The sequence below is a fragment of the Hyperolius riggenbachi genome, chromosome 4 (genome assembly GCF_040937935.1).
Source record: "Hyperolius riggenbachi isolate aHypRig1 chromosome 4, aHypRig1.pri, whole genome shotgun sequence".
NCBI classification, from domain to species: domain Eukaryota; kingdom Metazoa; phylum Chordata; class Amphibia; order Anura; family Hyperoliidae; genus Hyperolius; species Hyperolius riggenbachi.
This window is the reverse complement of record NC_090649.1, coordinates 210,827,693-210,849,492: the sequence shown is the minus strand read 5'-3', so window position 1 is coordinate 210,849,492 and position 21,800 is coordinate 210,827,693. Positions and strand designations below refer to the sequence as shown.

The 21,800-nt window shown below is 43.5% G+C and overlaps 1 protein-coding gene across 5 annotated transcripts in view; it reads left to right on the top strand.

Annotated features, from left to right (window-relative positions):
- EIF4G1 (eukaryotic translation initiation factor 4 gamma 1) overlaps positions 1-21,800 on the top strand; it is a 110,849-nt gene that overhangs the window by 82,343 nt on the left and 6,706 nt on the right. For all 5 annotated transcript variants that reach the window (XM_068281323.1, XM_068281325.1, XM_068281324.1 and 2 more), the window contains 15 exons: positions 116-289; positions 555-752; positions 3,923-4,069; positions 4,163-4,399; positions 5,734-5,838; positions 5,934-6,188; positions 6,277-6,376; positions 6,461-6,563; positions 10,671-10,915; positions 11,020-11,147; positions 11,483-11,655; positions 15,195-15,320; positions 15,411-15,492; positions 15,587-15,685; positions 16,969-17,103. In XM_068281323.1, the coding sequence (XP_068137424.1) occupies positions 116-289; positions 555-752; positions 3,923-4,069; positions 4,163-4,399; positions 5,734-5,838; positions 5,934-6,188; positions 6,277-6,376; positions 6,461-6,563; positions 10,671-10,915; positions 11,020-11,147; positions 11,483-11,655; positions 15,195-15,320; positions 15,411-15,492; positions 15,587-15,685; positions 16,969-17,103 (2,307 nt within the window). The remainder of the gene's footprint in view (positions 1-115; positions 290-554; positions 753-3,922; positions 4,070-4,162; positions 4,400-5,733; positions 5,839-5,933; positions 6,189-6,276; positions 6,377-6,460; positions 6,564-10,670; positions 10,916-11,019; positions 11,148-11,482; positions 11,656-15,194; positions 15,321-15,410; positions 15,493-15,586; positions 15,686-16,968; positions 17,104-21,800) is intronic.

Here is a 21,800-nt window from a genome sequence, read left to right as displayed (position 1 = left end):
TCTATACGCCCCTAAAATTGCCTATCTTTAGCCTTTCCAAGGTTTGCAAAGTTCTGTGGTTAGGTATGCAAACATGAACAATGTTTTTATACTCCTATATCTTCTGTTTCTCTAGCCAGCTGGAATGGGTCCTCGGCGATCTCAACAAGGACCACGGAAGGAACCTCGAAAAATTATTGCAGCTGTATCTTTAAATGAAAATGTGCAGCTGAATAAGGCAGAGAAAGCTTGGAAGCCCTTAAACAAGAGAGGAAGTGAGGAGGATGAACCAGAATCCATAAAAACACAGGTTAGTTGCTGGAGCTACAGATTTTGTCTTGGCATTTTTAGATTTTTGATATTTTACTAAAATGCTGTCAATGGAAAATGCTGAACCACTTAAGTGAACTGATCTTATTCAGTTTTGTTAACTTTTGTAGAAGTAAGCCTTATCAAAAGATCGTCCGCTTCAAAAATATCTAGCCTTTTTTTTTACCTGCTCTTATAGTATTTCGCTATAGTCTTTAGGTCCTTCAATAGAGGCAGCAGTGTTAATGTTCTCCTTTCTTGTTTAGGACCTGTTCCGTAGAGTGAGAAGCATTCTCAACAAATTGACGCCACAGATGTTCCAGCAGCTGATGAAGCAAGTCACAGACTTATCAATAGATACTGAAGACAGGCTAAAGGGAGTCATTGATCTTATATTTGAGAAGGCGATATCTGAGCCTAACTTCTCAGTGGCTTATGCTAACATGTGCCGATGCCTCATGGGGGTATGTATTAAATTAATTTAACTTAAAAATTTGAGGGGAGGTCATTTAATTATAAAACCAGCGTATACTATTTTTCAGGTTTTCTTACCTTTTTAACAAAACTTAACATTTTAATGTTTTATTCATGTATAGTATTTGCAGCATGTTATTTCCCTTATTCAACCGCTTTTGCTTCAGAAAAGATGCTGATGCTGCAGCCTCTTTTTATTTGCTATTGCTTGTTCCTCTTTATTTTGTTATCTTATTAGTTTATCATTTTGTGCATGTCTAAATGTCTAAATCCTAAATGTGTAAAACACAACTTAATAGCTTGATAAACAGGATGCTCACATGTTACATTTATTGTATGACTTCTGTAGCTGAATATCCAGCTTTTAAATGTAATTACACACCCAGAATTCCAGCTTCAGGCTTTGTGATTGTTGCCGCTGCAGCTCCATGAATCGCATCAGACTGCCAGAGAGATGGGCACAACTGAATCTCCTAAGCCTCGTACGCACGCTGAATGACACTTGGCAGATAGGGTCATTATCGGTGGCTTCAGCCGAGTTTCATCCAGTATATGTGGCTCCTGATGCTTCTGCAAGTGATCAGCCCAGTAGATCGCCGGCCCAGATAATTGTTCACCCCACTCTCCCCACCTGTCACATGATGTCACTCCCGCATCACTTCATCCAATCCCCCTCCCAACATAGCAACAGTACACAGGCTAGCCACACTTCTGTACAGCCTTGGCCCTGTTGTCACCCAAGGGATTGAGTACTGATCCCTTCCAGGTTACATATCTTGTATGTGTGTACAACGCTTTGGTGAAGTCTGCAGAATGTAGAAATGGCACTATATTCGGCCAAAATCCTGAGCCTAAATTAAGGTTTGCACTTTATGCATTCTACAGCTTTTGCCAATTGTGAACAGTTTTCAATGCTAACTTTATATACTGTATATTATGTATTGTACCTGAAGTGTATTTCAATATGTTAAACATTCCACCAGAGCTTACAGAAAGCTCCTTTAAATCTCCTCACCAGGAGCCCACTGTACAATCCCCAGACAAACCAACTTTGAGACAGGAAGTTCTGCTTTACCCCAGAAGCTGAACTATACCTTGCCATCCATGCTTCCCTGTCCATGTTCCCCAAGAGAGCAAGAGAATGAGAAGCTTTAGGTCTTGCTTTCAGGTCACAGCTTAAAGGGACACTTAAGTCAAACAAAAAAAATGAGTTTTACTCACCTAGGGCTTCCAATAGCCCCCTGCAGCTGTCCGGTGCCGTCGCCGTCTCCCTCCGATCCTCCTGGACCCGCCAGCAGCCACTTCCTGTTTCGGTGACAGGAGCTGACAGGCTGGGGACGCGAGTGATTCTTCGCGTTCCTAGACACATTAGCACCCTCTATGCTGCTATATGGTATATGATGTATGCTATAGCAGCATAGATGGCGCTATTGTGGCCAGGAACGCGAATAATCACTCGCGTCCCCAGCCTGTCAGCTCCTGTCACCGAAACAGGAAGTGGCTGCCGGCGGGGCCAGGAGGATCGGAGGGAGATGGCGAGGGCACCGGACAGCTGCAGCGGGCTATTAGAAGCCCCAGGTGAGTAAAACTCATTTTTTTGTTTGACTTAAGTGTCCCTTTAACTCTCCATTAGATGGTTAGACTGGTTGAGCAGAGTGTACTTAAAAAGTGTAAAAAATGTACTCTGGTTGAGGACATGTTTAATTTAATGTAATAATTTAAGATACTTTTCAGGTTTACGTCCAAATAATCGCTTCAGTACAGTTCCCATTGAAAGTTGAAGTGACCAAACAATGCCTTATAACAAAACCTTTTCTCACAGGCATAAAGGGCACCCTTAAAGGGAACCTGAAGCGAGTAAAATTATTTAAAATAAACCCATGACTCAGCTGCAAATGAATATTACATACTAACCTCACCAGTCAGTTCCTCTAAGAGGCTCACCATTTTCTTCTTACAGTGATCCCTTCCAGTTCTGACAATATTTTGTCAGAACTGAAATATACCAGTTGCTGTCAGTTATATGTCAGCAGCTGTCAGTTACAACTGAATGCGCAAGGTAATGTCCATGTTTCCCTATGGCTCAAGTGGGTGATTTTACAGTTTTAACAGTGTGCTGACCAGGAAGCTGTTATGGGGTAATGGCCATTTTTTAAAAGGAGGACGGAGAATTCCATTGATCACAGTGGACAAATGGAATGCAGGAGAGGAGAAAGAGATTGAGGAGTATGACCTGTGTATGGTTATTTTGACTTTTTATTTTCAGTTCAGGTTCTCTTTAAAGAGAAACTCCAACCAAGAATTTAACTTTATCCCAACCAGTAGCTGATACCCCCTTTTACATGAGAAATCTATTGCTTTTCACAAACAGATCATCAGGGGGCGCTGTGTGACTGATATTGTGGTGAAACCCCTCCCACAAGAAGCTCTGAGGACCGCAGTACTTTTGACATTTTGCCACAATGTAACAAGGTTCACAGACAGGAAATAGCTGTTTACAGCTGTCTCCAACAGCCAAAACAGCTAGCAGCAGCTACATAACCTGCACACAGTAAAAATGTCACCATGTAATGTCAGAATGTAAATCGGGGAGACTAAAGATTTTACAATGAGCAAACACTGACTAAATCATTTATACATAATTATTGTAAAAATGAAGCACTTTTTTTATTACACTATTTTCACTGGAGTTCCTCTTTAAGTGCAAATGTTTTTCATCATGCGCTTAAATACAATCAACTATAACAGCTTGAGGTTTTCAATGCCGACTAGTGTTCTGGACTACAAATAGCACCTCACTCTATATAGTACTAGTGACTTAGCCTGTTTAAAAACGGGCTAGGTCTGTCACTAATGCCACCGCGCGCATGCGCGTGCCCATTGGGCGCACGCCTCTTCTGGCCCCATCCTCATCCGGCTCTCCGCAGTGTCTCTGCATCTGTCCCTGCACATGTGCAGTGCAACAAAAGCACTGACACGGGCGGACGCAGGTACATTAGGTTTTTATTCGGTAGGATTGCTGGAGCAGCTTTCCTTGATAAAGAAACTTTATGCCTATTACTTTTAGCACTAAGGGCTGTTTAATTGACCCTTTTTTAAAAAAAATAAAATGGGGAATTACATTTAATATTTAACATTTTTTTTCTTCTTTTCCCAAAAGTTAAAAGTCCCCACTACAGAAAAACCGGGAGTTACAGTGAACTTTCGTAAGCTACTGTTAAACCGATGTCAGAAAGAGTTTGAGAAAGATAAGGATGACGATGAAGTCTTTGAAAAAAAGCAGAAGGAGTTAGATGCTGCATCAACGGTAATAATGCAGTTGTGCATGAATGTATATGGAATGCCATAAAATTGCAAGTCCACTTCTTTAAATTGTCATACCTTTTTATTGTTGTTACAGCCAGAGGAAAAGACCCGATTAAATGATGAGCTAGTAGAGGCAAAAGATATTGCAAGGCGCAGGTCCCTAGGAAATATTAAATTCATTGGAGAGCTTTTTAAACTAAAAATGTTGACTGAAGCAATCATGCACGACTGTGTGGTCAAGCTGCTAAAGAATCATGATGAGGAGTCCCTGGAGTGTCTCTGCCGACTGCTCTCCACCATCGGCAAAGACTTGGACTTTGAAAGAGCGAAGGTCTGTACAAATTAACATTATAAAATTGTCACACCAACATGATTTCTGACTTTCAACAATTCATCTTTATTCATACTTCTAAATTGTTTCTGTTCAATAAGCTAATATTACTTATGTCATTTAGAAGGTGTTAAGTTTATCTTAACAAAATGTTAATCACCCTCATCTCTGCAGTTGTTCTTGTTTTTTTTAGCAGTGACACATTTAAGTATATGTAAATCATGGTCAGATTTTAAAAGGACGAGTTCAAAAAAAGGTGTGTGGCCGTTTTATTAATGACTAAATCGGGGCTAGGCAAACTTTACGTGGCCCAGGCCGCATGCTGCAAACCGCGAGGCGCATTTTTAAAAATTCCTCCCGTTTCCCTGCAGAGTCACAAGCGAAAGGAAACTGAGGGTTAACACCACTTCCTGCTTCCTGCGTCAGGTCTCCATGGCCACAGGGCGTTAGGCTGCATTTCCACTTGTGCGGTGGGAATCGTCGTGGGAAAAATTCGCATGCAGATCTATGCGAATTTTCATGCGAATTCGCATTGATGACGATGTATGCGAATTTAACCATAGCAGTGTTGGTGTGATTTTCCATTGTTTCTATGCGAATTTGCATACCCAAACCGCATGCGAATTTCCTATTAAATACATTGTATCCGATTCGTATAGCGGTATGCGAATTCTGATGGCTCTGCCATGTGAATTTTTTCTGCACAGAAAAACGCAAAGGAATCCTGACAAGTGGAAACAGCCCCATTCACTTGTATTGCTATGCGAAAAACGCATGCGAATTCGCGATAGTGGAAATGGGCCCTTACCTGACATGCGTCACACGAAACGCCGTTAGGACATGCCAGTGTGTAATATGCTGGCACGTCTTGGCGGCGTCTCACATGATGCCCTGTGGTCATGGAGGCCCAGCGCAGGAAGCGGCAAGTGTTAACACTTCATTTTCTTCCACTTGCCACTCTGCAGGGAGGGAGTAGAATTCTGACTGCCTGCTGGCGGGCCATGTTTGCAGCGCACTAGCTTGCAGGCCATAGTTTACCCCAGTGCTGGACTAAATAATATATAGCCCTCTTGAGGATACAAGATTTGCCTGATAACTGCAGGTTTTTTCACTAGAGAATGTTTTGCCCGGAATTATGAACCGTTTGTATAGCATTGGCTTCTTCACATAGTCATATGTCTATGTATGTATAATGTAAATTATCTGTATGTTTTTGGGATGTGGTAGGAAACCGGCATGCCCGGCTTTACATGTGCCGTATTCGAACTGCAGTCATAATGTTTACTTTCCCTTCAGTTGTCAGCTGTCTTCTTACTTGTCTTTGACTTCCACAGCCACGGATGAATCAATATTTTGCACAAATGGAGAAAATCATAAAAGAAAGAAAGACCTCTTCTCGTATTCGATTCATGCTTCAAGATGTAATCGATTTAAGATTGGTAAGAATTCTGTTCTGTCATTTTCATATCCTGCCAGATTGTAGTAACTTTATGGTTGCTTAATAAAATACATTTCCCTTTCTTTTCTCCTAAAGTGTAACTGGGTACCTCGCCGTGCAGACCAAGGTCCCAAAACCATAGATCAGATTCATAAAGATGCCGAATTAGAGAAACAGCGGGAGCAGGTTAAGGTACAGCAGCTAATGTCTAAACAAGACAAGAGACGAGAGCCACCAGGTCGTCCCACTGCAGGAGGGCGAAATCAACAGACAGACGATGGATGGAACACTGTTCCAATTACTAAGGGAAGTCGGCCCATTGACACCAGCAGGATAAGCAAAATAACAAAAGTGAGTATTTGGTTATATAATATGTGGAATGTACTTTTATTGCATGTTTTTTGAGAGGGAAAATTTATTTCTGGATTTGTTCTTTTAGCTGGGAGCTATTGATTCTAATCAACTTTTGGCACCTGGAGGTCGTTTGAGTTGGGGTAAGGGCAGCAGCGGCGGCACGGGAGCAAAGCCCCCAGAGGCTGGTAAGCCACACCTCTTTTTATGTCTTAAATAGAGAAAAGTTTCCTAATGCTTCATTGTCTCACAAATGCTTTGGTTTTCTTTAGCTCCAGAAACAGGACGCCCGGGTACCAGCACATTAAATCGTTTTTCTGCACTGCAGCAGGCTGCTGCAGTAGATAGCCAAGATGCTAGACGGCCTGCTTCCAGGTAGGGGGATCTCTTACACACTTGTCTACAAATGATGCTCTTTTTTTCTTCAGAGCCAAGAATGACCATACAGGTTTTGAACATTCGCACAATAGCCTGATATAACTGAATGCTAGTTATAGCCTCCATTTAAACTAAAACTCCACTATTGCTAAAAAAGAAAAAAAAATCGCTTTATAGGAAGACTGCATAAATACTTTTGTATTTCATCGTTAAAATATATTGTTATGGTTGTAGAAATCTGACAGAAACTCCAGTTTTACATTGCAGTCATGGAATCTGTATACTTGTATAGAGAATAGACTGCAGTACATTCCATCTTGCTGCATTTATGAATGGCTCTATGGAGCCAGACCCTTTTTTTTTTATCAATACCAGAATTCTCTAGGTATAAACCTGTTGGCCAGCTTATGCGATTACCAGTTTCCTGTGTTTCACTGTTGCTGATAATTGGCAATAAGTGCTTATTTATAAACAGTAATGTTACATATTGTGATTGTAGCATTCTATTATGTGGATGCACTGTATTAGCCCTTCTATTCACTGGTGCACTTTTCCAACCATGGAACTACAACAGGAAGTACCGCTCCACTAGGTGTTAGGTATATGTATGTAAAATGGAGCCTTGTGAAGCATTCTCCTAGTTATGGTCATATAGTGAGGCATGTGCATTTATCTGTGCACAGTAATGTGCTGTGCTACTGTTGAAGAAGTGGACACTGCAATCATTGCTCTGTCCGCATGCTGCAGCCAAGTGAGAAGTTTTATCTGGAGCTGTGCAGAGTTGTTTAGAAGATTGGGGGGGGGGGGGCACTGGCAATCCAAGCTTTCAGTTATTCAAGTGGCCCTGCCAAATGGTAGAAATCGACATGCCATACCACCACTTCCCTTAGGTCTTTGTAGGGTGGTTAATTTGTCAGACTCAAGACAAATGGAGTTTACTTTCCCAAATATTTTTTGCATAGTTGTCATGGGGGCATGCTGGGTAATGTGTAAGGCTTTCACTAAGACAGTTAACTCCTTGCTAGTAGCTTTTCTTGAATAACTCTAAACAGTCTGTATAAATTATCCAGGCAGCAGGGGAGGGTCTTTAGCTCGAGTAATCCTGAAAGTACTTGGGTCTCTGGACTACTTGCAAGGGAGTAGACATTGGATCCATAATCTCTAGTGAGGGGCATTAGTGCAAATTTCTGTCAGATAATGTGCAGTCCCAAGTATGAGCTAATTTCTCCTTTCACTTGAATTTTACTAATGGTAGGCATATGTAATTATGCATATAAAGCAATCATTTCAGTTATTGAACTAGGGGAAAGACCTATGATGCTTGGAATCCTTAGTTTAACCTCCCTGGCGTTTTGATTCCGTGCGGCGCGCGGCTGTGGGAGGGTTTTTTTTTACCTCATTTTTTTTTTTCATGTAGCTAGCCTATCGCTAGCTACATGATTTCCCCCCTCCCTGCTCTCTCCCTCCCACCCTTCCGATCGCCGCCGGCGTGAATACATATCAGGAAATCCCGTTCTGAACGGGATTTCCTGCAGGGCTTCCCCCGTCGCCATGGCGATGAACGGAATGACGTCACTGAGTCCCGATTCACCCCATAGCGCAGCCTGGCGGTGATTGGCCAGGCTGCACAAGGGGTCTGCGAGGGGGGGGGCTCTTTCGTGGTGGCGATCGGGTAAGACCCGCAGCTAGCAAAGTGCTAGCTGCGTGTATTAAAAAAATTATGCAAATCGGCCTGCCAGGGTCTGAGCAATCCACCGCGGCGTTACTGGGCGAGCTGAGCTCGTCCGTAACGCCCAGATGGTTAATGGCAAACATTTCTATAGCAATGCCAAATATGCCAGGTTTCCTGTATTTTGATGTACAGTTAGGTCCATAAATATTTGGACAGACCTTTTCAATTTTGGTTCTGTACAATACCACAATTTTAAATGAAACCAATCAGACGCAGTTGAAGTGCAGACTTCAGTTTTAATTCAGTTGGGTGAACAAAACGATTTGCATAAAAATTAATCGACCACCTACTTTTAACTGTGGGGTTCTGAGAGCGTTAAATCTGCTGTATCTGAGGAAAATATCATACTCCCCCCCCCCCCCCCCCCTTTAAAAAAAAAAAAAAAAGTAACTCGCGTCAATTGCCTATGGCTCTCAATTGCAGTGCAGCTCTCCCCTCAGGTGGTGCCTGAGCCTCCTTGTAGGAAACAGATTTGAGTGTAAGCTCTTCAGCCCAGCGTGCCGTGGCGACGCTCTGATGACATGGATGTACTCTTGCCTGGCGAGGCAGAACAATTTGGCACCGACAAATTGGGGTCCACCATAGACTGTAATGTGAATTATGGCTATAGCACCGCTCAGAAGCTAATTTGGGCGCCGGCAAAAGACTGAGCCCAAATTGCTTAAAAACAGTAATTCGTCCGCCAGCAATAGCTGGCAGACGAATTGCGTCTTTCCCTAATATCCATGACGGCTTGGAGGGGGAATTGTAATTAACGCCGCCGGGACTTGTTCAGGACCTCTGTAAGACGTTTATCGGCTTCATGCTGCTCCCAAATTTGTCGTGCAGTTTTTATATGTACCCCTTGCCTGGTTCTATCATAGCAGCAGTGGTTTAATCGCCCTGAACTAGTCAGATGTGTAAGAGGGTACCTTCTTCAATGCAGCCTTCTTCTCCCTCTCACCCCTCTCTCTGCTCAGCTTTTGCTGCAATTTGTTGGAGCACTACAGAAGCCTCCTCAGGTCTTATTAGCACCCCAGAGACCCTTCAAGCTGTTGCATGGCTGAAGCTTGAAATGCTCTGAAAATCCTAAGACCCCCCCACCCTACTGGCCCCAGATCCCACATTTATTACAGGTGTCTGGCAGTAGATGTTCCAGCAGTTTACCTCTCTCCTGGCATGGCAGCAGCATGCAGTGAATAACTAGTGACAACTATCAGTAAAATTTCTTTTGTAAAAAACGTTATTTTTAACTTTAGCTCCTTTAATCAACCTTATGCTTTTTTAAATCAAATAAGTGCTACCAAAAATTGACCAACCCGCAGTGCACAGAAGGCACTGACATTCACCAGGAAGCAGAGCATACCAAGTGGGGAAGGTGAGGCATATGAAACCTTAGCCTCTTATGCTAAACATACACGGTACATTTATGCGCCGGTATCAAGCCAGCGCGTCACTGCTCGTCCGCGCGGATCGATTCCAGCTTGTACCTGCGGGCATTCCTTATCAGCTGCTCGATTCCCCGCTATTGTCTGCCCAGGGGGATCGAGCGGGGAATCTATCCGGCGGGTCATCGGACCTGTCGGATATTATCAATCGAGCCATCAGCGGCTCGATTGATAAGGAATAAACACACAGTGTATGTTTAGCATTAGGTTGTGCTATTACCAGCTTTTTGTGGTTTCCCTGCAAGAACAGTTGCAGTTTAGCTTTAGTGATGCATTTCACAGGTGCTCAGTGCCACAGATCACCATAAAACAAATGTGCAGAGAAGCCTTTTGTCTCTCCAGGGGGACTGACAGAAGCTGGAGAGAATGAATCAGCTGGGCTGTCATACAGCATTATATGCTCTGCTCAGCATAGTGTGCCCTTTCAGCATTATATGCTCTGCTCAGCATAGTGTGTCCTTTCAACTGCATTCCTGGGATTTATTGTTCCTAAATTAACAAAAGGTAAACATAAGTGAATCCCAGGAATGCAAAGGAGAAAGCACAGAGTATATTACTGTGTACTGCCAGTCTCCCCAAGCAGTCAGCACAAGTTTCAAACACATCAGATCTCACACTCTCTTGGTTGCTGACTTGCAGGATGGGAGACCTGTGAGTGAGTGTTCCTTCATTAGTATTCACTGCTCTGCTGGCCACACCTCTGCATGTGCTGCTGATAATAGAGCCATATAACACCTCATCTGTATGTACTGCTGATAAGAGAGCCATATGACAGTCACTGGAAGGGCTTGGGGAGAACACTGAAGCAACAAACAGCAACTAGATATCAAGCAGGCTTCTTATTAAATGCTCTAAAAGGTGCTTTTTGTAATGTTTTCGCATGTACTTAATATCGGTTTACAAGTTCATCAACAATTTTATTTTTATTTTCCATCCCTGTTGCAGAGGAAGCTCAAGCAGAGACCGGTCAGAGAAAGACATGGAACGATTCGATAGAGGTGATCGGTTTGAGAAAGCTGATCTGTTTGAGCGACCTGATCGCTCAGAACGCTCTCGCACAGTTATAACAAAGAGGAGCTTTAGTAAAGAGACAGAGGATCGCAGCCGAGAAAGAGAAGCTCAGATTCCACAGGAAGCAGTTAGAAAGGTTGCGAGTATGACTGAGCCAAGAGAGAGGAGCAGAGAAAACAGTAAGTGCATTAAGGGTACATCTGTGTCCCCTTGTTATCAAGCTGTGTTTATGCTAGCTTGCTGCCTGACATAGGAATTGATAAGTCTTGTCCCGTATTTTCAGTAAAACGAGAGATACCACCATCTACTCCTGCTGTGGTTCCCGCTTCCAAACCTTCCTTGACCGAAGAGGAAATTGAGAAAAAATCCGGAGCCATCATTGAAGAATTCCTTCATATTAATGATATTAAGGTAATCCTTTAGGCCCCTTTTACACGTAACTGGTTGCGTCGACCGCTGCATCCTGTCGCAAAAGTAGTTATGGGGCTTTCACACTGTACACGGTATGCTGGTTTGCGGTGGGTCCCATCGTGCTACTGCAAGAGGAACGTTTGCAATAGCACAGCAACACCAGAAGTGAGACAAAGTATTCATCAATGAATATTTCCTAGTTTTCCTCACCACGGTTTTAATGCGCGGTTCGATTGTTCAAATTGTACTGCACCAAGTGTAAAAGGACCCTTACTTGAACTGTATATTTTCACTTCTTCTTGTGGATTCCACTAACCTCTATCTTAATATTGCAGGAAGCTGTGCAGTGCGTTCAAGAGCTTAACAGCCCCACACTACTTTTCATCTTTGTGCGGAATGGCATTGAGTCTACCCTTGAAAGAAGCACCATTGCCCGTGAACACATGGGTCATCTTCTCTACACATTGGTTAAGGCCACCACTATTCCAAGGGAGCAGTATTATAAAGGGTAAGTGTAAAGCAGTGGTAGGCTTCACAATCATTCCTCTTTCAGCGTCATACATAATGTAGTTAACACCTAGATGTTAAGGTGGCCATGCATCAGCCGACCAACCAATCGACCATCCAGTTCGATTATAATCGAATTGGGTGAAAATTGGTGCTGCCAAGTGCATGCCCGACCGACAAAGCGGCCAATTTCGGGCCGGAAATTGGCCGCTGTTGGGTGCGTGGCGGTATGGCGGCTGGTTTATGAACGAGACGACTAAACCCCTGCCGCCGCAATGTATAAGTGTATGTAGTGTGTGCATTTATACATTACCTGTCCTGTGTCGGCCCCTACATGGTTGCCGTCCATCTGGCTGCGGCGCTATGTCTGTCACGGCGGCGCATAGCGTCTGACGTCAGACGCTATGCACCGCTAGCGTGTATGCGGCTGTTACCCAGCGAGATGGACAGACACCATGCGGAAGCTGCTACAGGACAGGTAATGTATGAATACATACACTACATACATTTACACATTTTGGGGGCAGCGGCGGCTCAGCCGATTCCCTGATGATTTAATGCTGAAATCAGACGAGAATCTGCCTGTAGTGTATGGGCAGATTCGACCAAGAGACAAATTTTATCTCTAATCAGATTCGATTAGAGATACACTTTTCTCTTGGTCGAAACTGCCCATAATCTTCTGATGTATGGCCACCTTAAGGCTAATTTCACACCAGGACGTTGCGTTAGAGGGGGCGTTAAGGTCGCATAACGTCCCCCTAACGGAACGCCTGGTGGTGCTGGATCTGGACGTCAGAGTGAGCCGCGTTGTGCAGCTCACTCTGGCGTCAGTGATGCCGTGATGCGCACTCTTGTGCGCATGCGGCATCACGTGGTCCCGCCGGCCAATCGCCGCACAGAGCGGCCGCTCCAGGAAGTAAACACTGCACGTCACAACGTGCAGTGCATATTAATTAGCCATGTGCCTGGCCGCTCTCCGCTCCTCCACAAGATTACTGAGCATGTGCAAGCAGTCTAACGCGGCTCAGCCGCGTCTAAAGTACTGCATGCAGTACGTTGTCTTGTGATGCAGCGTTACAATGTAACGCAACGTCCGCACTGTGAACAGCCCCATTGATTTTTCATTACTGTGCGGTGGGCTGCGTTACAGGCTGCTCTAACGTGCGCCTGTAACGTCCCACTGTGAAACCAGCCTAAGTCTTCAAAACTGGGCAGCAAAGGTCGTTAAGTTCCTTTCAATTATCTCTTGTATGTTTTGTCTTCTGTCATGCTGAGTAGCGGCCAACAATTTATAGTTTTAGTTTACCTGTATGGATGGGAAGTCTAAAAAAATATAGATAGGTTTACATGAAAAATATTGATAGATTTAGTTTGGTAGACTAGTCTGCTTTAAGTGCACTTTATTTTTTGGCTTTCAAACTCTTTCCAGTCACACTTTGAGGCATAGTTCTAAAATGTGGAAACTCCTAATCAGGGGCGTAGCAATAGGGGGTGCAGAGGTTGCGACCGCATCGGGGCCCTTGGGCCAGAGGGGCCCTGAATGGCCCTCCCTCAACTGCAGTATTAGCTCTCTATTGGTCCTGTGCTCATAATAATCACTTCTACAGATACTTTGAATAGTGGTAATCATTAAGCTGTTCCCCACCCCCTTCTTGCACCTCTGACACTGTAGTTGCCATTGGCAGGTTTTGGTGCGCCGTATCAATTGTTATGTATAGAGTGCTTGGGGGGCCCCATGTAAAACTTGCACCGGGGCCCACAACTCCTTAGCTACGCCACTGTTCCTAATGGCTGATAGTTACCGACAGCTCCAGGCTGGAGGTAAAATCCAGAACATCTCACTTGTTTGACCAAATCTTTGTGAATTAACATTTGGGAACTAGTGGGTCATTTTTTAGTTTTCCATGCTTTAACAGCCTTAGTGAAATGAAATTTGACCAGATGTTTTGTAAAATCTGCTGTTTTCAGCATCACTGAATGTGGTAATGCTTGGTGAATTGAGCCAAATGTCAACTTTCTCCTGGTCATTTCCGTGCAGGCATTTACAATGCCAGATATTTTTCCACTCATATTAAAGCTGTTCACTGAGGACTTGCAAGTAATTTACGGCAAACATTGTTATCTTAGTCATTTTAAACATGCCAACACAAGGGGCAAGCAAGAGTTGCAAAAGGTTAATAGTTTAAAGTTGTTTGAGGCACTGCAGTGATTTATAGTATATATGAGTAAGTGTAGTAAACCATTTATGATACTTTTAAGCTAATTAAAGGACAACTGTAGCAATAGGTTTGTTTAGGCTGTCATATGTATTTCCTTTTAAACCATACTAGTTGCCTGGCAGCCCTGCTGATCTATTTGTCTGCAGTGGCGTCTAAATTGCACCAGAACAAGCATGCAGCTAATCTTGTCAGATCTGACAATGTCAGAAACACCTGATCTGCTGCATACTTGTTTGGGGTCTGTGGCTAAAAATATTAGAGGCAGAGGATCGACAGGATAGCCAGGCAACTGGTATTGCTTAAAAGGAAATAAATATGGCAGCATCCATATCCCTCTCATTACAGTTGTCCTTTAATGATTCTGGTGTCAGCATCAGAAACCCTTTCTACAGCTGTATTGCTGTATATTGGTATGTAGCCCCACACGCCAGTGATGTCTGAATAAAACAAACAGTTTGCAACGATGCATCCGACGGCACTAAAGATGTTACCACCTGTGATCATTTTTGGAATGAAAATCGGGATGAGGAAAGATTTTACTCTGGGCAAACACTGAATAAATAATTTACAAATGGATATAGGAAGAAACAAGCAATTTTATTCACTACGTTAATTTCAGTACAGTACCACTTTCACTTTTGCTTGTGCGTTTTACATATCCCCAGCCGAATGCTCTTCAAGGTGGCCACACACGATACAATAAAATGTTATATATAATTGGGGGAAACTCAACAAAACTGTACTGTGTGTGTGGTGCATTGGTCAGACTTTCAAATGTTACAATCATTTTACAATTGATGGTAAATCTTGAATTTAAAAGAAATGTAAAAAAATTGTATGTTGTGTATGGAGATGGTTATTGAGATGCTAGTAATTCTGGCTTGCATGTAAATTTGAATCAAATTGTATGCATCCTGGAATAGGGCCATTCAGATGCACTTCTTGCTCATTTTTATTGGCTTTTTTTCCCCCCAGGCTGCTTAGACATTTGTGCTAAATTTGCATGTAAGCCAGAATATTGAGCATATAATTTCTACACCCTCAAAGCTGCTGTAACACTGAAGAATGATGTTAATACTGTTTATTAATTAATACGAATTATGAATTATAGAGATTTTAAAAAGATGCAACTGATTTTCAATGCTTTGCGATTTTTTTTTTTTTGTTTGTTTGCACAAATGTCTGTATTTTATGGACCAGCAGCTAATGTGTAGGGAACGCAGGATACGGAATATAAGCAAGTCTCAGTCTTAGCATGGTGTCAATGCCTTTCACTAGGCTTTCCTTCTTTCATGAGTGTGTTTTCTTTCTATTGTAGAGTTTTGGAAGTGCTAGAGGTGGCAGAGGATATGGAGATTGATATCCCCCACATATGGCTCTATTTAGCAGAGCTCATCAGTCCTGCCTTATCTGAGGGAGGAATTCCTATGGCAGAGTTGTTCAGGTAAACAAGTAGACTCCTTTTTCTGAGCTCTAAGGGTATTAGACTTGTGAATGTAAAGTTTACCATTCCTTTTTTTTGTCACCTTTGCAGGGAGCTGGGTAAACCTTTGGTTGCTACTGGTAAATGCGGTATCCTACTATCAGAAATTTTATCTTTACAATGTAAATCAATGGTAAGTCCTCCGTCTTGCATTTGTAAAGCCGGTGTTAAAACCAGTTTCCAGGTTACACATTCACTGACTTAACCCCTTCCTTTTGATATTCTAGTCTCACAAGAAGGCAGGGGCTCTGTGGAAAGAATCCGGACTCACGTGGAAGGAATTCTTGTCAAAAGATCAGGATGTCAATAAGTTTATTTGTGATCATGTGAGTACATAAGCCATTGCAAAACACTGTTATTTGGCCCGTCTGTCCTTTTCCTTGTCTTTCTGTTGTATGCTTAGCGTTTTTGTCAGACTTCAGTTTAATTTACTCTTCGTGTCAGGAAATTGTAAGTTGTTGCACTGTGCAAGAAGCTGTGCAAGAGAAGACACTGAAGAAAGTGACTTTATGGGCTAGTTCACAGTGCTAAGTTGCATTGCTGAATAACTCCAGTCCATGGGCTGATTTTGGCCTACCTCACCTTATGTGGCCTGTGAACTTCAAATGTGCTTGATTGCAAGAGTATAGTAAAAGAAAGGGAGAAATGGTGCACATCCTATGACCAAACTGGAAGTTTCAACGTAGTAGGATGCCCTGGCACTTCTTGGTGGCGTCTGGAGTTTCCTTGGAGATGACAGACTATAGCCAATGTATGTACATACACGTTATTTTTTGCCTTGTGTGCACTCTCCATGTCTTGTTGTGATCAGTCGTATATGGATAGGGGGCAGGTCTACAGTTAGTGCACATTATTATTATTATTACTATTATTAAGTGCCAACATATTCCATAGCTCTGATGCAAAAGATTGGCGTCTTTGCCCTTCCTGTCCATAACTCTGAAAGCTGTGACTAAGCGTTCTTTTCACATGAAACCGCTTCCACCCCTTTTAGCCACTTGCCTGGACATCCTATATTCATATGTAACTTCCAGTTTGCTGTGAGCATGTTCATGAAATAAAGTATGCAGCATGGGTTGGTGCTCTCCATTTCCTCTTCCTGCAGATGATGGCACTCTGCCTTTCCATTCAGAGCACACCAGTGCAGTAACCGCATTCAGGTTCAGGTCTTAGCGTGCTAATCCAACACCTTGCCCATGTAAAGTCTCAATAAAAATTTGATCAGCTTAGTGACCGAATTATCTGAGCATGTGAAAGCTACAGAGTTAGGCCCATTAAGAAGAGACACACCAGCAGTTGCCACAGTGACACATCATTATTAGAGAGTAGCCCAAGGCACAAAGTGAGAATGCTCTGTCCCACCAATAAGAGCAGGATCAATTAGGTACTGATATAAGATTTGTTTTTGTGTGGGTTAACTAGTTATACATTGAAATTTCAAACCACTTTAACTTGCTTCCCACTGATAAATAGGCTTGGTTAGCATAAACTGGTTATAACTGGGGATTTTTACCAGTTACAGTAGTTTTGTTTCAGATAGGCCTCAGATACTTGAGTTAGTGCAAGGAATAGTTCCTTTTAGTTGATTTTTCTGTTTGTTTAATTCCAGAAATTAGAGTACACCTTGGGTGATGAAGAAGAATCACAAAGTAAAAAGGAGATTTCGCCAGCGGAGCTGGAGAAAGTGCTTACAAAATTGCTAAAAGAAAATGCTACCAACCAAAAGGTGTTCGACTGGTTTGAAGTAAGGATTTGTATGATTTCAATTATTTTCAAGATTTGCATGATTTGAAAATCTACTCCCCAATCCCCTGCATATGGTAAATTCATTGTTCATAAAGTTACGCCAACATTTTTATTTATTTTAAACCCCAAAATACTGGTCAAATGAGCTGTGACCAGCTTTTCTAAATGAATGCGTACAGATGGAACAAGGGTGTATTTATCAAAGTGTGCTCCTCTTACTGAAGACTTGTAATGCCTAGTAGTTTTCCCTCCCCCACTTTGCTGTGTGGGTATTTCTGGGTTAATCTGGACATGTAAAAGCAACCTCTTTTCTCTTCACCAGCAGACTTTGTACACACAGGCATAAGCAGAGAGTGAAAGCTGTAATACATTGGTTTATAAACCTAAGGAAAGAAAGAATCAGGCTATATTAACCAAAACAGTGAGCTTGTGAGCAGCTGTATTCAGAGAATTGCATGGCGTGACATTTAGTATTTATATAACGCTAACCTATTCTGCATCAATGTACAGAGTATGTAGTCTTGTCATTTAGGGGGGGACACTTGACTGTTTTCGTGCATGTTTTTTGCACAGGAAAAACTGATTTAACCACTTGCCCGAACGCCCATAGCCAATTGGCGACGGCAAAGTGGCACTCCCAGGACCGTGTAACGCCAATTGGCAGCACCTGGGGGACTGAATTACCGGGGATCGCGCGCAGTGATGCATGCGCATCCGTCGACATTAGGCTCCGCCCACCTGCGACATCAACCCACCGGCCAATTAGCAGCGCCGGCGGGTTGTTAACCCCCGATCTGCCGCAAAGCAAGCGTATAATACGCTTTGTAATGTATACAAAGCGTACCAGGGCAGGGGGCAGCCCCCCTAGTACACACGCAAACACTGATCCTGCCCCGATCGCCCACAGCACCCCTCAGACCCCAGTTTGCACCCAATAACCCCCCTAATCACCCATCAATCACTCCCTGTCCCTATCTGTCAGCGCTAGTTTTTAGATTAGGTCCTAAACTGCCCCTTGGGGGCTCCTGATCACCCACACACACACCCTCAGATCCTCCCCAGACACCGCCCCTCCCCCCGTGTACTGTATACATCTAACCTCCCCTGTAATCACCCACTGATCACCTGTCAATCACCACCTGTCACTGCCACCCATCAGATCAGACCCTATTCTGCCCCTTGCTGGCACCCAAACACCCGCCCACACCCTCAGATTGCCCGCAGACCCGCCCTCAGATCACCTCCCAAGTGCATTGTTTACATCTGTTCTCCCCTCTAATCACCCACTGATCACCCATCAATCACCCCCTGTCACCACCTGTCACTGCTACCCATCAGATCTGACCCTCATCTGCTCCTTGCGGGCACCCAATCACCCGCCCACACCCTCAGATCGCCCTCAGACACCCCCCCCCCCCCCCTGATCACCTCGCCAGTGCATTGCTTGCATCTATTCTCCCCTCTATCACACCCTGATCACCCATCAATCACCCTGTCGCTGCTACCCATCAGATCAGACCCTAATCTGCCCCCTACAGACAACCAAACACCCGCCCACACCCTCAGACCCCGCCCAATCACCTCCCCAGTGCATTATTTACATCTGGTCTCCCCTCTATTTACCCATCAATCCCCCCGTCACTGCTACCCATTATACCCATCAGATCAGACTCTCATCTGCCCCTTGCGTGCACCCAATCACCCGCCCACACCCCCAGATCGCCCTCAGACACCCCCCCCCCCCCCCCGATCACCTCCCCAGTGCTTTGCTTGCATCTATCCCCCCCTCTAATCACACTCTGAGACACCCATCAATCACCTCCTGTCACCCCCTAGCTCACTTACCCATCAGATCAGGCCCTAATTTGCCCCGTGTGGGCTTCTGATCACCCGGCCAAACCCTCACCCGCCCCACCGCAGTGACAGAATTTTTTTTTCTGATCACTGCGGGTCTCTACGACTTAATTGTGGCCAAGACCAACCGTTATGCCACACAATACGCAACCGCCAATCCAAGAAGCTACCATGCCCAGCCTTTTCGGTGGAAACCACTCCAAGTTTCCGAACGTAACATTTTTGGGGGCCTTCTCCTTAACATGGGTCTAGTCAAAAAGAATGTATTGCGGTCTTATTGGTCTACGCACCCAATAGATCACATGCCCATGTTCTCTGCTGCCATGTCCAGGTCACTATTTGAGAACATCCTGCGCTTCCTGCACTTCAGTCCCAATACAACCTGTCATCTAAGAGGCCACCCTGCTTATGACCGGTTTCACAAAATTCGGCCCCTCAAAGACCACCTGTCATCAAAATTTGCAGATGCTTATACCCCTGAACAGTCATTTATGGCATTTAGTTTCCAGACTACTCTTCACGGTTTTGGGCCCCTAAAATGCCAGGGCAGTATAGGAACCCCACAAGTGACCCCATTTTAGAAAGAAGACACCCCAAGGTATAACGTTGGGTGTATGATGAGTTCATAGAATTTATTTTTTTGTCACAAGTTAGTGGAAAATGACACTTTGGGGAAAAATAAAAATCAATTTCCGCTAACTTGTGACAAAAAAAAATCTTCTAGAACTCACCATACTCCTAACGGAATACCTTGAGGTGTCTTCTTTCTAAAATGGGGTCACTTGTGGGGTTCCTAAACTGCCCTAGCATTTTAGGGGCCCTAAACCGTGAGGAGTAGTCTGGAAAACAAATGCCTCAAAATGACCTGTGAAATCCTAAAGGTACTCATAGGCTTTGGGCTCCTTAGCGTACCTAGGCTGCAAAAAAGTGTCACACGTGGTATCACCGTACTCAGAAGTAGTATAATGTGTTTTGGGGTGTATTTTTACACATACTCATGCTGGGTGGGAGAAATATCTCTGTAAATGGACAATTATGTGTATAAAAATCAAAAAATGTCATTTTTTTTACACACAATTGTCTATTTACAGAGAGATTTCTCCCACCCAGCATGGGTATGTGTAAAAATACACCCCAAAACACATTATACTACTTCTGAGTACGGCGATACCACATGTGACACTTTTTTTTGCAGCACGGCGATACCACATGTGACACTTTTTTTTTGCAGCACGGCGATACCACATGTGACACTTTTTTGCAGCCTAGGTGCGCTAGGGGGCCCAAAGTCCTATGAGCACCTTTAGTCTTTACATCAGTGCTTACAATTTAGCACCCCCCAAAATGCCAGGACAGTAAACACACCCCACAAATGACCCCATTTTGGAAAGTAGACATCCCAAAGTATTCAGAGAGGGGCATGGTGAGTCCGTGGCAGATTTCATTTTTTTTTTTTGTCACAAGTTAGCAGAAATGGAAACTTTTTCTTTTTAATTTTTTGTCACAAAGTGTCATTTTCCGCTAACTTGTTTTTAAACGCTATAACTTTTACCCAAACCAATAAATATACACTTATTGGATTTTTTTTTATCAAAGACATGTAGCACAATAAATTTGGACAAAAATGTATTTAGAGATTTTACTTTATTTGAAAAATGGCAGCACAGAAAGTTAAAAAAAAGAATTTTTTTGACAAAATTCATGTCTTTTTTGATGAATATAATAAAAACTAGAAATCACAGCAGCAATCAAATAGCACCAAAAGAAAGCTGCATTAGTAACAAGAAAAGGAGGTAAAATTCATTTAGATAGTAGGTTGTATGACCGAGCAATAAACCGTTAAAGCTGCAGTGGTCTGAATGGAAAAAAAAAGGCTCTGGTCCTTAAAGAAAACCTGAACTGAAAATTAAGTCAAATAAGCATACACAAGTCCTACATACCTTCCATGTAGTCTACTCCTCAGTGTCTTTCTCCTGTCCCGTGTCCTGTTTGTGCACTGTGATCAAGGGAATTTTCCATCCTCCATTTTGAAAATGGCCATTACCCATAACAGCTTTCTGGTCAGCACACAGTTAAACTGTAACATCGCCCACTTGAGCCACAGGGAAACATGGACAGTAACTGGTACATCAGTTTTCCTCTCAGCTATAACTGACAGCAACTGATATTTTACTGACAGCAACTGATATATTTCAGATCTGACAAAATATTGTCAGAACTGGAAGGGATTATTGTCAGAAGAAAATGGTAAGCTTCTGAGAGGAACTGATGGCAAGGTAACTATGTAATGTTCATTTGAAGTTACTTCATGTGTTTATTTTAAATATTTTTACTCAGTACAGGTTCTCTTTAAAGCTAATGGGAACCGACCTAAAAAAAATAGTCATATACTCACCTAAGGAGAGGGAAGGCTCTGTCCTAACGAGACTTCCCTCTCCTCCCCCGTAGCAGTATTCAACCGTTTAGTCAAATACTGTCACTTCCGCCGCCGAAAAGGTGTCGGAAGTCTTCGGGAGCACTCTGCATGCGCGAGTGTCCTCTATGACGCACTCGCGTGTGCGCAGTATGGAGCTGCTGGTCTTCGGGAGCCCGAGTGCTCTCGAAGACTCCCGAAACCTCTCTTCGGCGGCGGAAGTGACAGTATTTGACTAAACGGTTGAATACTGCTACGGGGGAGGAGAGGGAAGTCTCATTAGGACAGAGCCTTCCCTCTCCTTAGGTGAGTATCTGACTTTATTTTTTTAGGTTAGCTTTAAGGTGTTTTATGACTGCAGTACTTAAGTGGTTAAACTGAGAACTCCTGTTAATCAATGGGCTAGTTCACACTTCATGTGGGGGGGA